The sequence below is a fragment of the Hemibagrus wyckioides genome, linkage group LG06 (genome assembly GCF_019097595.1).
Source record: "Hemibagrus wyckioides isolate EC202008001 linkage group LG06, SWU_Hwy_1.0, whole genome shotgun sequence".
Taxonomy (NCBI): Eukaryota; Metazoa; Chordata; class Actinopteri; order Siluriformes; family Bagridae; genus Hemibagrus; species Hemibagrus wyckioides.
The window spans coordinates 32,816,361-32,831,097 of NC_080715.1; the positions used below are offsets into that span (position 1 = coordinate 32,816,361).

The 14,737-nt window shown below is 41.5% G+C and overlaps 1 protein-coding gene across 1 annotated transcript; it reads right to left on the reverse strand.

Moving 5' to 3' along the window:
- Positions 1–2,058: 2,058 nt before the first annotated feature.
- On the reverse strand, positions 2,059–12,884 carry srpx (sushi-repeat containing protein X-linked). Its single transcript, XM_058392595.1, has 10 exons — positions 12,755–12,884; positions 7,974–8,021; positions 7,348–7,539; positions 6,901–7,077; positions 6,677–6,803; positions 5,867–5,988; positions 5,457–5,636; positions 4,032–4,165; positions 3,814–3,935; positions 2,059–2,670 (listed from the first exon to the last, which is right to left on the reverse strand). The coding sequence occupies exons 1-10, from the start codon at positions 12,858–12,860 to the stop codon at positions 2,493–2,495; spliced, it is 1,386 nt and encodes a 461-aa protein (XP_058248578.1). The 5' UTR covers positions 12,861–12,884; the 3' UTR covers positions 2,059–2,492.
- Positions 12,885–14,737: the final 1,853 nt, after the last annotated feature.

Genomic DNA, 14,737 nt, shown 5'->3' on the forward strand with positions numbered 1-14,737 from the left:
CGATTGTATGAGGCATCCCCTTTAGTGTTACACTGTAAAGCACAAACATGTTTATGTGTATATTAGACTTTACATTGAAACACAAGAGCTATAATTAAACTGAGAATATTCATCATACCTTCAGAATACACAACTCATCATCTGTTACTGTACACAACCTGGGGCTAATCCTGGACCACCGGCAGTCTCACCTCACATCACTACCTCGACCCGCTCATGCACATTTCTCCTTTACAACAATACGAAGATCCAACCATTTCAATCCACAGAGATAACTCAAGTGGTCATTCAATCCCATATCATTACTGCAACTCTCTCCTGGCTAGTTTGCCTCTGTGCACAAACAGATCTCTGCATCTGGTCCTGACCACTGGTTTTCATCTTCCCCAAGTGCTTCAACATTACCTCATTGCAATCTTCCCTCCAGTTGCATCCTGTAGCTGCCAGTATCTGATTTAAAACACTGATGTTTGCCTTCAAAGATTAAAACGGTCCAGCGCCTGACCAGTTTAAAGCACATCTTGCTTGATTTAAGTTGCTAATAAGAGTTAGTCACCAAACATCTGGTGTCTGGTAACACTGAAGGTCTGTTACATGAACATATGTGTAGTGTATTGAATTGTGTGGATTATAAACATTATTATTCTGATATTTTTCTGTACAGTTACTCTATATTGCCAAAAGTTTTGGGACACCCCTCCAAACCATTGTTTTTCAGGTGTTGGGCTCGGCCCCTTAGTTCCAGTGAAAGGCTTAATGCTTCAGATTCATACCAAGAGATTTTGGACAATTTGCAACTTTGTGGGAACAGTTTGGGGATGACCCCTTATTGTTCCAACATGACTGCACACCAGTGCACAAAACAAGGTCCATAAAGACATGGATGAGTGAGTTTGGTGTGGAGAAACTTGACTAGCCTGCACCTGACCTCAGTCAGGTCCTGACCTCAACCCCATAGAAGTCCTGACCTCAACTCCATAGAACACCTTTGAGATGAATTAGAGTGGAGACTGTGAGCCAGGCCAAAAGTTTAGGGACATCTGCCTTTACAAGCACATGAATATAATATGGAGTTGTCCCGCCCTTTGCAGCTATAACAGCTTCAACTCTTCTGGGAAGGTTTTCCACAAGGTTTAGGAGTGTGTTTATGGGAATTTTTGACCATTCCTCTAGAAGCGCATTTGTGAGGTCAGGCACTGATGTTGGATGAGAAGGTCTGGCTCGCAGTCTCCGCTCTAATTCATCCCGAAGGTGGGTCGAGCACAACCCCTGAAAAACAGCACTTGAATTCAATGATTTGGATGTATGTCCCAAAAGTTTTGGTAAAATAGTGTATGTGTGAATGTAGAGCACTGAGCATAGAAGGAACATAACACCGTCATCTCTATCTGTATCTACTTACTGGTCTGTTTTCATACGTACATTTAGACCAGACATGTGCATGACCTATACAGAGTGTTGTTGTTTTAATTTGAACCCTATCACTATGGACTGGAAACACTGGAAAACACAGGACTGACAAAACATTTATTTAATTCATAAATTATAGGAACTTTATTTTTTGTTTGTTTATCTATTTGCGTGTTTTTTTATGTATTTTTTTTAATGTATTTTTTGTTTTATTATTTGCGTGTTTTTTATGTATTTTTTTAATGTATTTTTTGTGTTTGTGTATTTAACCCCTGAATCAGATGCACCAAAACTCACTATGCTATAAGCATCATTTATTCAACTGGAGACACTTTGAGCGCTTCTGGGCTCTTGAGCGGCATTTCCTTATACGCTTACTGTCCAATTTATTAGGAACACTTAGAATTACGTAGTTATCCTATCGGCCAGTCATGTGGTAGCTGTCCAATACATAAAATCATCTACCTGACCTGCGACTTGGCTGTTGGTGCCAGATCTGCTGGTTTCTCCTGGGAATTTCACACACAACAGTCTCATCCTATGCCAAAAGATTTTCAGGCAGATTTTCTTTTAATAACATTTAAGAGTAATCATTTAGGAATAATGAAACACACATGCAATGAGTAGACATGTACATGTGCAAGATAATATTTTTAAAATAAATTTATTTATTAACTTTTATGCAGAGTCCAGCAGAGATATGCAGCTCAGTGCAGAGTGTGTGATCTGCATGAGCTGTACAGAGCAGAGACTCTATAAATAAAAGCACATTGTTCCAAAGAGAAAAATGCTAGAAATATCACCAAGCATACAGTAATATCACACGATGAAATCTGACCTTTCAGAGACATTAAAGTGAGCATTTTTATTTCTTAAAGGTAAGTAAACAATTTAAATTGGGGTGAATGAGGAGGTCAAACTATATATTAGGACAGAATAATATAAATATTGACACAATAATATATAGATTGACACAAACAATACTAGAGCATCTTAAAAATCACAAATATGTATAAAAAAAACTCACTCATGCATTTATGGCTCTGTGTATGTGTGTGTGTGTGTGTGCGTTGTTTAGTTGTCTAGCAGCCATGACCTGCTTCTTTCTGCAGAAGGGCCTCTTCAGTGCGCAGAGGGAAGGTGTCAATAATGGTGAAGATCTCTGCTGCTGTAACCGGGTATGTGAAGCGCTGTTTGTCCACTCCCTGTTTGTCCAGCAGCACCAGATTAAATGAGTTCTGAGACACCTGCAGCAGCATTCTGTACAACACACACCCACATACACACACTGCTCAATGGTGCACAGACCGATGGACTGACCAAAGTAAGTCTAGAAACGGTTTCTAAAGCACTAAAATTATTGCTGTAATGGTAATTATATCTTGTGAACAAGGACAAGTGGAGTGTCGCAAACAGTGAAATGTACCAGTGCTGTTGCACAATATATTAGATTTCTTGGAATGCCACTTCTCCAGTCAAATGAATGGACCAGAACTGCTGAATACATCAGATTAAATTTCAGGAGAACTCCAAAGCACCAAAGCGAGTACCAGGGGCAAATGAGCTGCTGCCACACAAAAGAGTTTCAGGCTGTTTCCTCACTTACAGTTTTTGCCAGCCTCATGATTGGGAACATGTGATGAAATGCAAAAGCTGTTTTCGAACCTGAGAACAATCCAGAAAACCTCTTACCTCCATTTGTGGTGTAATACTTTATTATATCAAGTAGAGCAGATATAATCTCTCTGTGCTGCATGCCGTGTAATGTGATAGGATCAACTTGTTTTTTTTACCTTGTGGTGTAAGCTTCTTTAGAGCAGGAAAGCGTTGATGCGGTCAGCAGAGGAAACAGAAGACCTTACTGGTGTATATAACAATACTCATAGGGCAGGAGCACTGTAAGTTGCTCACCTTTGTGAGGATGTGCACTGAGAGCATGACAAAAAATGCTGAGAAGTGGTGTGTAAAATTTTTATACGAATACAGCTCCTCGTTTGAGGATATTCCTGCACAATAAAATGGCATACAAAGACTGCTGATCATCACCAGTGGAGTGCTGGTACCAAAAAATATTTTTTTAAACAAAGCTTGGGCCTAGTAACTACCATTTTGCAAATCTGCATGCATAAAAGTTGCATACTCTATCAAGTTGCTGAACCATAGTTCAGAAGCAACCGTATTTGAAAGTAAACTACTCAAGCAAAAAGCCCTTCTCTCTGATGAGACCGGTCCTGGGTCTTGGTGTGGAAGTGACCGATTCAGACCAACTGTGCCATCTTTTGTGAGATCTCAATATTGTGTACAGGACTTTGAGGCATATTTGCCAGAACATGGATTATTTTTCTGCTACCTTGGGTCAGCTGTTCATGATATTTAGTTATTTATTGTGAGGTTAGAGTATACCTGAGCTGTAGGGCCAGTCCTGGAGGGATGATGTGGTATCTAATGCGTCCTATTTGAGCTGGATACCTTCCCACTAGTTCAATCACAGTCACGTGTCTTAAGTCCAAGCCACACTGTGATTGCTGAAACACATATTCACACAGTAGATCTCATAAACATTCAGTAGTTAGGTAGTATATTTCAGTCACGACACAGGCATGAAGAGGAAGATGGATCACCTGTAAATTAGTCATTTGGAATCTGTAGTAATGGTTGGCCGCTGTGGGGGTGGAGATTATAAGCAGACGGCGTTTCTCGTAGAACTGGTCCAGGAGTTGAGCAGCAGTTCGTACTCCAACATTAATGCTCATGGCTGAAATTAATATCAAGGAAGGAGAATGATAAGTGAACAACGGAGTCCTTGTTGCCGTTGTGTTGTTGCGTGTCATTGTGTAATATGTCTATTGTGTAATATCCTCTATTATTATGTAATGCGGTACATGATGAGGCAGGATGTGCAGCATTACGCGGCTTGCTGCTTAACGTGTGAACATCCTGAATCTTCTGTCAGAATTTCAAAAAATTGTAATCATTTTCTCTCCATTTTCTGGTACGTGTCTTTCTGATGCTCAGCAGCACATGTTCTGACCAGTACGTTTTTTTCTACGCAGTCTTCTCTTTAGAAAACCTGACAGCCCACAGTTATCAGGCACTTCTATTAAAATGTGCTCTTTCACTGAGATGACTAACAGAAGCAGAAAAGTAGACAATGCAGTCCTGGGGATTTTGGCAGATGTGGATGAGTGTATAATGGAGGACTAGACTGGTAAATAATGTGGGTGGAATTTTCAGGGAGTCAGAGATTGCGCCCTTGAGCAAAACAGTGAAGTGTAAATCTAGCCTCTAGACAACATTAGTTACAGAGAACAGTAACCCTTTACTTATTAGCACCTTAAGCTAGTGGAATAAAGCTGATAAACATGAAGTGAAATGGAAAGGGTACAATAAAAAGTGCTAGGAGAAAAACAATGAGGAAGCTTTATCCAAAATAACATCTCTATTTCCACAACTGGTGGGATGGGTATAAAACAGCAAGACAGCTTTTACAGCAATTAAGTAATTGACCTACATGCTCCATGTTTAGGATGTTGAAAGTAAATCATTTTAGAACATATAAGATTGCTGGGAAACTCTCCAGCTATGCTGGTATAATCCCATTCCAAGTTTCCACTAAACACCAACATTTGCAGTGTATTCTGTACTTTTCAGGGTCACACTCCCTTTTTATGTCAGAAGTGTGCTAAGAACACACCATTACAGCACCTCCACCAGCCTGTACTGTTATACAAGGCTGGGGTCATGGATTCATGCTGCTGGTGCCAAATCCTGACCCTACCATCTGTGAGCCTCGGCAGAAATCCAGACTTATCAGACCAGGCTGCATTTTTCCAGTCTTCACCTGTCTAGTTTTGGTCAGTCTGTACCCAGTGCAGCTTTTCTATTCTGTCCATCAATGTGTTGTGCATTCTGAGATGCTTTTCTTCTCACCATCATCTCGAAGTAGACGAATGACCATCGCATTAAAAAGGTTTATTTGTAAGTATGTTATACAGAATCCAAACTCCCATTTAGCTTTGGTAGATGTTCGATGTTTCTCTACATACCTGCACAGCTAGTTTCCTGGCCAGACCACTCCATGTTGAACTGGCAAACTCGGGCAGCACTTCCTCTCAGCTCATATCCTCCCAGACAGCGGAAATCACAAGTTGCCCCATAATTATCACCTGCACTGTCACACTTTATCCATCCATTTTCAGGCACTGAGAGAGGAGTGCAGCGACGCACTGTAATGGGATGAACGGGAAAAGAAAAGGACTGGGTGCTGATAACAAATCACAATATCAAATGGAGTTCAGATACATCAATGTAGGATGAACGTGGTGCCAGTACATCGCAGAGCACAATCACAGTTATTTCAGTCTACAAAACATGTCTTTGGACTGGGAGAGGAAACTGGAATACCTTTACCCCTGAAACCCTAACCCCAGAGGTGCAATAGTTGTGTATTATTCACCTTTTACTCTGATGTTGAATTTGCAGGTAGCTTTGTTTCCAGCCCGGTCGAATACAGTGTATGATTGTTTATGGTTTCCCTCTGTAAAGTATGTTCCTGGAGGCTTCCCCTTTAGTATTACACTGTAAAAGACAAAAACCTTTATGGTTACATGGGACTTTACTGAACCACAAGAGCTGTAATTAAGCACATACTACTCCGCATGTCTTCAGAATAAAGTGCAGCCTGTTATTTCTTCTGTTTTGGCTTTGTACTTAATCACACAGGATCTAAACCAGTTTGATGTTTAGCTGTGGATTGTGTATAATGCACAAGAGATCTAAGAAAAGGAATAGTGTTGTGGCATGTATGCACGTCTAGCTAGATAAACCACAAGAACACAAGTCAGTGACACTAAAGCTCCTGTGTGGTGCAGAAGACAAGAAAACAGAACCAGAAGGAGTACAAAAAAGAAAAAAATCAGACCATCATTGTCCAGTTGTGGGGGTCTTTGTGCTTGTGTGTGTGTGTGTGTGTGTATAAGGGCAGGGTGTGTTTCTTCAGGTGTAATACGGTGCCATGTACTGATACATGAGCTGCAGTTTGACAGGTTCAGGTGTCTGGCTTCACCCGTCTAAGAAGAAGCATATGATCTGTGACATGTGTCATGTGAAAGGTGATAGCTACAGGAATCGGTAAGTGACTAAGTTCAGGAGAAAACAGGACGAAAGCCTGCACCGGTCAAGGGAAAGTCCTGAAGCGAGATTTATTCTTTACCAAAGAAACAGAATTATACAATATGGACCGTGTGTGTGTGTGTCTGAAACGAACTCTGTGAGTATGCCATCTGCTGTGTCTGTGCCCTCCGGTGTATCCCAGGTCACTTTTGCGGTCACTTTTCCTGGATCAGCAGTCTTCTCCTTCACATTTGGACATTTAATGACTGGAGGATCCAGATCTGTGAAAACAAGCACCTTAACAACTGATGGCAGTCGTAGCTTCATTTCCCAAAGTGTATAGATCGTTAGAGTTTGGGTCATTATCATTTTACACACCTAGACACACACTCTGGCCACCGCTCCAGGACTTGCTGCTTTGGCAAGTGACCCTGCGGTCTCCACGTTGTGTGTATCCTGGTGAACAGAAGTACTGGCAGTTGGAGTTGTAGTAGAAACCATCTGAACACTTAAACCCTCCATTAGATGGCATGGCCAGTGGTGGACAGCGGACCTCTGCAAAAACACATTCGGTTTAGGTACGCGAGTGCTGATGTCTGTTCAGTGTGTGTATGTGTGTTTATGGTAAATGTTCAATGTGTGTCTGTTGTACATGAAAATCATACACACACTTGTGCCTTGAGACTAACATCCTCTTCTTCATTTAAATTACAGGGGTGAAAATGTGATCATTCATAGTTTACATGATAGTTGGTTGTGTGTGTTATTAAATCTGTGTCAGATGTACCATCCAGTATGTAGTGTATGTGTCTGTCTGAGGCTGACCTCTGCAGGTGTATTTTCCTGACCACTGTTTGCTGGCCATGCAGAGTATCTCACTGCTGCCATGGAGCTCATAGCCTCTCTTGCAGTGGATCTTACAGCGCGTTCCCAAAACATTCTTATAATGTTCACCACGTGGCGTTTGGCAGCTCACATGCCCGTGGTTTACTTTGACTGGAGCACACCATGGCACACCTACACGAGACATAATAGTATTTGTACCCACAAACACCAAAAAGGTCACACACATACGGTTAAAACAACCTACCCCATCGTGGTCATCCTCAAACGACCCAAAAACATCCTTACCTCGACTCACTGTTTGCCTTCGGAGTGGCCGTGGATAAAAGCGAAAAGGAAAAGTAATGAGTAAAGGAGGATTAGCCAAAGAGAAGGACAGAAGAATGAGTAAAAGAGCACAACAAAAACACACTTTAGGTTGATGAAGACAATGAGGAGGATGAAAACTAATCACAGACCAGGTGATGCAGCCAGACAGTCTGCTGAAGGTATAAGAGTGTGTGTGTGCGTGTGTGTGTGTATGTATGTGTGAGTGTACGTGTGCATGTGAGTGTGTGAGAGAGTGCATGTGTGAGCATGTGTTTGTGTGTGTGTGTGTGTGTGTTCACCTGTGTATCTTACATCCTCGTCATCAGTGTAAGACCAGTAGCCTGACCCTGGAACACAAGACAGCAGAAGAGAGCCAAGGACAGTCTGAATTGCCGTGGACGGAATCACAGAGATTACACTGAGCTGCACTTTAATCTCTGATTCCTGCACTGTGGGCAATTTCTTTAAAGCACAAACCGCTAGTTGCTCCAACTGGCCTGCGAACTTCACACAGCAATGCAGTGTTTAGTGACTAACATGCATGTGCTTTCTGCTAGTGACCTTACAGTGACCTTACAGTGAGGGGAGATTAATCTCCAGACTCTGGTTATGAATATATTCACTTACAAACATAACGTCTTTCAACAGTGTGTGCTTGTAAATATGAACAAAAATGGTACGCTGGAAAACAATGATAAGGACAAACACTAAACCTCTATACTCCTGCATTCTACTTTACACACACACACACACACATACACACACACACAAATATATTAAAAAGTTACACAAATTTCAAGCACAACAGAGGGTCTACTCTGCATCTTCCTGTACCTCTATAATATAATTTTATTACCAGCTCCAAATTTGAAGAGGGACACTGATATGACGCACTTTGACATGTGATTTAACATTTTACAAGAAATGAAATACAATTCAAATCCAAAAAAGTGAAACCGGCGCCTATTAACCACATACTGTATTTATCATGCTGGTAAATGAGATTTGTAAAGTTTTTCTCTGTACCCTGATATGATCATTTTGTTTATAAAGCAGCGCGTCTATCAGACCCTTAAACACTGAGTGTGTGACATGAATGCAGAAGCTACACAAGCTTATCCAGGCTGCCAGACGTCTGTCCAGGCGTGTTCAACTATTTCTAATTTCAGCTTTAAGGCAAAATAAAATCAAACGAAAAATTGGACTCCAGTCCTGAGGTTCTCTCCTTTGTTTTTCAAAGCAGGAAAGCTGAGAGCTTCTGAAAGACACGAAAGCCTACAACGAGCCCTGCAGGAAATACACTGAACTGCAGGAGAAGGGACCAGGATCACACTTTACTTTTTCTTCTCTATATATTGTAATGGCAATCTCAACTTGCTGACCATTTGTTGGCCATTTGTATTTGAATATTAGATTGTAAGCTGCTGTGGGTCTTTAAGGAGTGATGGGCAAAATGCTCTACAGATAATATTTATAGATATTTAACAGTTACTTTAGTAGATACCCAAAAATGTGCTTTTACTTCTTTAAAAAACATTAGTAATGAAACAAAAGTTTTTTATTTTGTTTTAAAGATTGATCATTTATACAGCTAAGGAATAAGCCATAAGGAGATGTACTGTGATACGAAAATATGAAAAAGGGTGATTTAACACAACCTGATTTTTTTTTTATTGAAGCACAACAAAGCATACATTTTATTCATTTAGCAAGGTCCATAAAGGCATGGATGAGAGAGTTTGGTGTGGAGGAACTTGACTGGCCTGCACAGAGTCCTCAACACCTTCGGGATGAATTAGAGCGGAGACTGTGAGCCAGACCTTCTCGTCCAACATCAGTGCCTGACCTCACAAATGTGCTTCTAGAGGAACGGTCAAAAATTCCCATAAACACACTCCTAAACCTTGTGGAAAGCCTTCCCAAAAGAGTTGAAGCTGTTATAGCTGCAAAGGGCGGGACAACTTCATATTACATTCATGTGCATGTAAAAGCAGACGTCCCAAAACTTTTGGCAATATAGTGTAGGTAAGAATGCTAAATAAGTCTCCAGCCATTCATTTTCTGTGGCACCTATCCCTCACAGGGTCGCAGGGAACCTGGAGGGGACTCAGGGCAAAAGATGGGACACAATATTTATCATTTTAGCCTTTAGTTCTTATCATGCAGCCCAGTGTGCAGTTCAACAGGTACTGGAACTGAACTGGTTAAGAAGCTGGACTAGACCTAGAGATCAGATTATGAAGAAACGCTAAACTGCAAAGTCTTTTTCATGTTGAGGGAAACATTAGGAGAAATCTTTCACGCTCTTAATAACTCACAGATACTGCTGGTCAGAGTCGTGGAGGATCCAGAGCATATTCCAGGGACACTGGGCGTAAACACACCCCCGGATGGGACGCTAATCCATCACAAAGCGACATGCACACACATTCACACACTCATTCACACACACATTCACACACTCATTCACACACTCATTCACACATTTTACTGCAATTTGCTGCAATTTACTGTATTGAGCCCATCTAATGGGAGAACCTGGAGGAAACCCAACGATACAGGGAGAACATGCACAGAAACTGCACAAACACACAACCTGAATTCAGTATCAAACCCAATCCCCTGGAGGCAGCAACGCTCCCCGCTGCACCACCATGTCACCTCATGCTATTACAGTCAGCATGTCATTTTCTCTGCCATTAACATAGCTCAGGATAAACACAACTACACTCCAATGCAAACAGCTTTCTGTGGTCTATTCCTTTTAGATCAGTGGTGCATACTTACTGCAGGCTAAAAACATGTTATCCTGACTGAAGTGAACCTTTACGTTTAAACTAAACTAAACTAAACTACCCATTACCCCATACATAACTCTTCCTGACAACCCCAGTTAACCACAGCTCATCTCTCTGTATGCAGAGAATAACATCAATGTTCAGTCACAGAACCTCATGAGTCTAAGCAGCTCAACAGAACTCATCTGCCAAGAGGACCATGGAGCACTCAAGCGTACACACAGACACACACACACACACATACACACACACACACACACACACAACCTTCAACATTTCTTGGAAATCCTCATTTTGTAAGGATCTACCTTCAGATTAACATCCCAGCATTCTTGGAAAAGCTTTTTGCAGTCTGTTCTGTGTGTGTGTGTGTGTGTGTTTGAGTGCTCCATGGTCCTCTTGGCAGATGAGTTCATCTGTTGAGCTCAGCAGAATATTGTGCAACTCTTCTCTCTCTCACACACACAGCAGTTTTCCACTGGCGGCAGCTTTGCTGGATCAGTCTGCAGTTTGCTCCTCTTGCCATCTCTTTGATGTGACAGAGAACTACATCGTCTTACAGAATGCTGTGACAGCTAAAAACACACTTACACCCACTTTACTGTCACTACATTTCAAAGCAGGTCGTAAAATGCTAGAATCAGATCCATGGACGATGTTTATTTAAGCTGTCAGTGGACGCAGGAGACACATCAGGACACAGGACACTGCTTTGAAGACACTTTAGCAGTAATGTTACACATGGTACGAGCATGCTACTGCAGCATACACACAGGCGGTAAAGTAAACCATACAACACTCAGAAATGACAGAACCAGGGATTTGGCAGGTTGTGTTTATTCTATCAATGCAAATCTGAGTCCTGGAACGTAGATTCATGTTGCAACCTGTGTGAGATCTACCATACATACTGAACAGTTTGACCTATCACTACTACACTCACAGAACACACACAACCCGCCTGTGATACACACACACTTAAACATCTGCAAGACAGTGAATTCTTGATAAGTAAAGGTTCACACACACACACACACATACACACATACTGTACATACACTCACTACTACGGCTAATGTGGCCTCATGCGTGGTTCCCATATTTACACAGATTTTCCACAGGAATCCCTCGAGGGCACTGCATTGCATTAATGACTCAAGTCAGACTGCAAGGCATTTACTTTTATATGCATCATGCATGTGTACTTACTTCTCCCAGCAAACTCACAGGGAACATTTTTGCAACATGATCTGTCTGCACTTCAGGATTTTGCTCCTGCAAGTCCTAATTTGGCATTCTGACCAAAACTTTTTAAACCACCACGTCAAGATTCACTGGGACCGGGGCTAAACGTGCCGGGGAAACGCATACAAGTGGACTCTGAACAACTGAAATGTAAATCAGAGCAGTATGTAATGTTTTAGTACCTCTACTACTACTACTACTACTACTACTACTAATACTACTACTACTACTAATAATAATAATAGTGTAATACACACTGCGTCCCAGAAAAAAGTCTTTCATGTGGACAGTGCTAGAAGACAGTTGTTATGTGTATGATATGTACAGTGAGCTGCATGATTATAGGCACTCGTGGTCAGTTTGGGTAAAACCAGGCTGCCTTTTTGCCTTTATGACAGAAACCCCAGCTTGTCGTGATCACATTTCCATGATCAGTGATGAAAATCCTCTATAATTTCAAGTCATTTCGATCTGCACTGGCCCCAAGCTGCTGGCATCCAAGAGAGAAGGAAACCTCTCCAGATCCTAAATCCAAGTGTAACCCCTGGCTCGGACCACCGATGCCCATTAAGATGAGGAAACGTGTTGGCTCTGTCATGTCCACTTCCATTTCGTCTAAGTGACCTGTTTATCTTTTCATTAATTTATTTGTCCGCTTAATGTGAGCACGGTGTGAAAGTGTCTCAGTCTCAGTGAGCGGACATCAGAGCCGCTGACTTTCACATGGGATCAGCGGGATGAATGGGGACAGTGTTTCAGCCTCCTGGACACTACTAGCTGGCGATGTGACGCGTAGCCCCACCTCACCTCTACCTCCAAAAACCGTCCACGTAAACACACTCACAACACGTTCAACCTCTGACCACACACGGTAGACCTCGAGGATTATAAACCTTCCTCACACTCTCCTACAGCAGCAGAGTTTAGGTCAGTTTCCACAATCATGCAGGAACGCGAATGAAAGCGCTGCAGGTCCGAGAGCTAAAAAAAAAACCCAAACTTCTGGACGGGACACGAGGGAGGGTGATGTCTCTTACCGTCATACGCGGGGCAGCAGGCGACCTGAAGTCCCAGCAGCACACACACACTCAGCCAGTTGTCCATGTTTAAACTGTACAGGAGCTGCATCAGAATCCGCTGCATTCCTCCTCCATCTCCTCCTCTTCCTCCCCGCGAGCGCCGCCTCCTCTGCGAAACACGAGCTCTTCATCCTGTACCTCCGATCATGTAAACCCTCACTTCTGCGCTCATGGTCACGCAACTGGACTCCCAGGAACCCCAGTGCTCTGTCATAATGGGAAAGGTCCATATTTCTCCTCATTATTATTGTGGCTATACTGGGGTGAATCTTCATCAATGATCAACGTTACAGCTGTAATATTCCAGATATATCTGTATAAATCTACACTCACTAGCCACTTTATTAGGAACACTTCTGTGCATGCAGTTACCTAATTAGCCAATCAGCAAAATTCAATAAAGCAGCAGATTCACCCAAACTATACATCTGAAGATAAAATACAATTCAGTTGGTCTTTTTCCCGTCTTCAGCTGGTCATTGTAGCCTCAGATACCTGTTCAGTTCTAAAAGGAGTGGAGCACACAGTGGTCTTTGGCTGCTGTAGCTCATCCACCTAAGGGTCAATGATTTGTGCGTGCTGAGATGCTTTTCTGCTCACCACATATGTAAAGAGTGATTATTTGAGCTGTTGCTATCTTCCTGTCAGCTCAGACCAATCTGACCATTATCTTCTGATATCTCTTATCAACAGAGGTGTTTCCACACACAGAACTGCTATTTTATTTATTTATTTATTTATCTATCTATCTATCTATCTATCTATCTATCTATCTATCTATCTATCTATCTATCTATCTATCTATCTATCTATCTATCTATTTATTTATTTATTTGCATCATTCAGCCTGTTTAGTATGAAAATCACAGGAGATCAACAAAAAAAAAAAAACTCAAACCAGCCCATTTAGTACTAACATCCATGCCGTGCTTAAAGTCACAGAGATTAGGCTTTTTCTTCATTCGGATGTTTGATGTGAAGAAATGTCCCTGACCTGTATCTGTATGATATTATTTATTGTGCTGCTGCCACATGATTGGCTGGTGAATGGTCAGTTGTGAAGCTGAGTGTATGTAATATTTATCCTGTACATCTTGCTATCTTTAATACACATTTACATTAAAGCTTTAAAAGGTGCATCAGCAGATGGTATTTTAATGCTATACTGAGCTACATTACAGTTTCCAGTGCAGTATTTGAGAGCTGATTCTAATAAACTGTGTGTGTGTATTTTCTAGGACATTCAAATATGATCAAGTCTACAAGTCAACTTATCCTTTACATGTAATAACAGTAATCTGAGAAGCAGCTGCTGGTATGTGGTAATAACAGTGTTGAAAATAAGCCTTCTGAACAAAACCACGGGGAATTTCTGTCATTCTTCTGTGTTTTGTACGGTGTATATTTAATAAAATAAATACCATAAACCTACATTCTGCAGACAGAAATTCCTGCTAAATTCAGTTAATAGTGTTTATTAATCCTGGTTCTGGAGGATCACCTCCCCTGAACTCACCTGGTTTAACACAGCTCAGTCTGTTCAATTAGCTGTAGAGTTTAATCAGAGATGTCGGGAGAAGGTGTTCAGGGTGGTCAGTACTCGGAGCCAGGATCAAGAAGAAATGTGATGAACCAAACAATATTGTAGGGAATGTGCAGATTTTCTGTGTGCATTTATGGTGTTTATTTCATTTAATATACAGCACATAGTCTACTAAAATATGACACTCTTTCACAGTACAGGGACTGGAATAAAACAGGAACTGATAAAAAATATTGTGATTGATAGAACACCAGAGGGTGATGCAGGGAGCTATAGATTCATTCATTCATCTTCGAACCCAGCTTGCTGTGAGGCAACAGTGCTAACCACTAAGCCACCATGGGGCTATACAATGAAGTGTAAAGGTGAATAAATGTCTCACAATACATTTTTGTTAA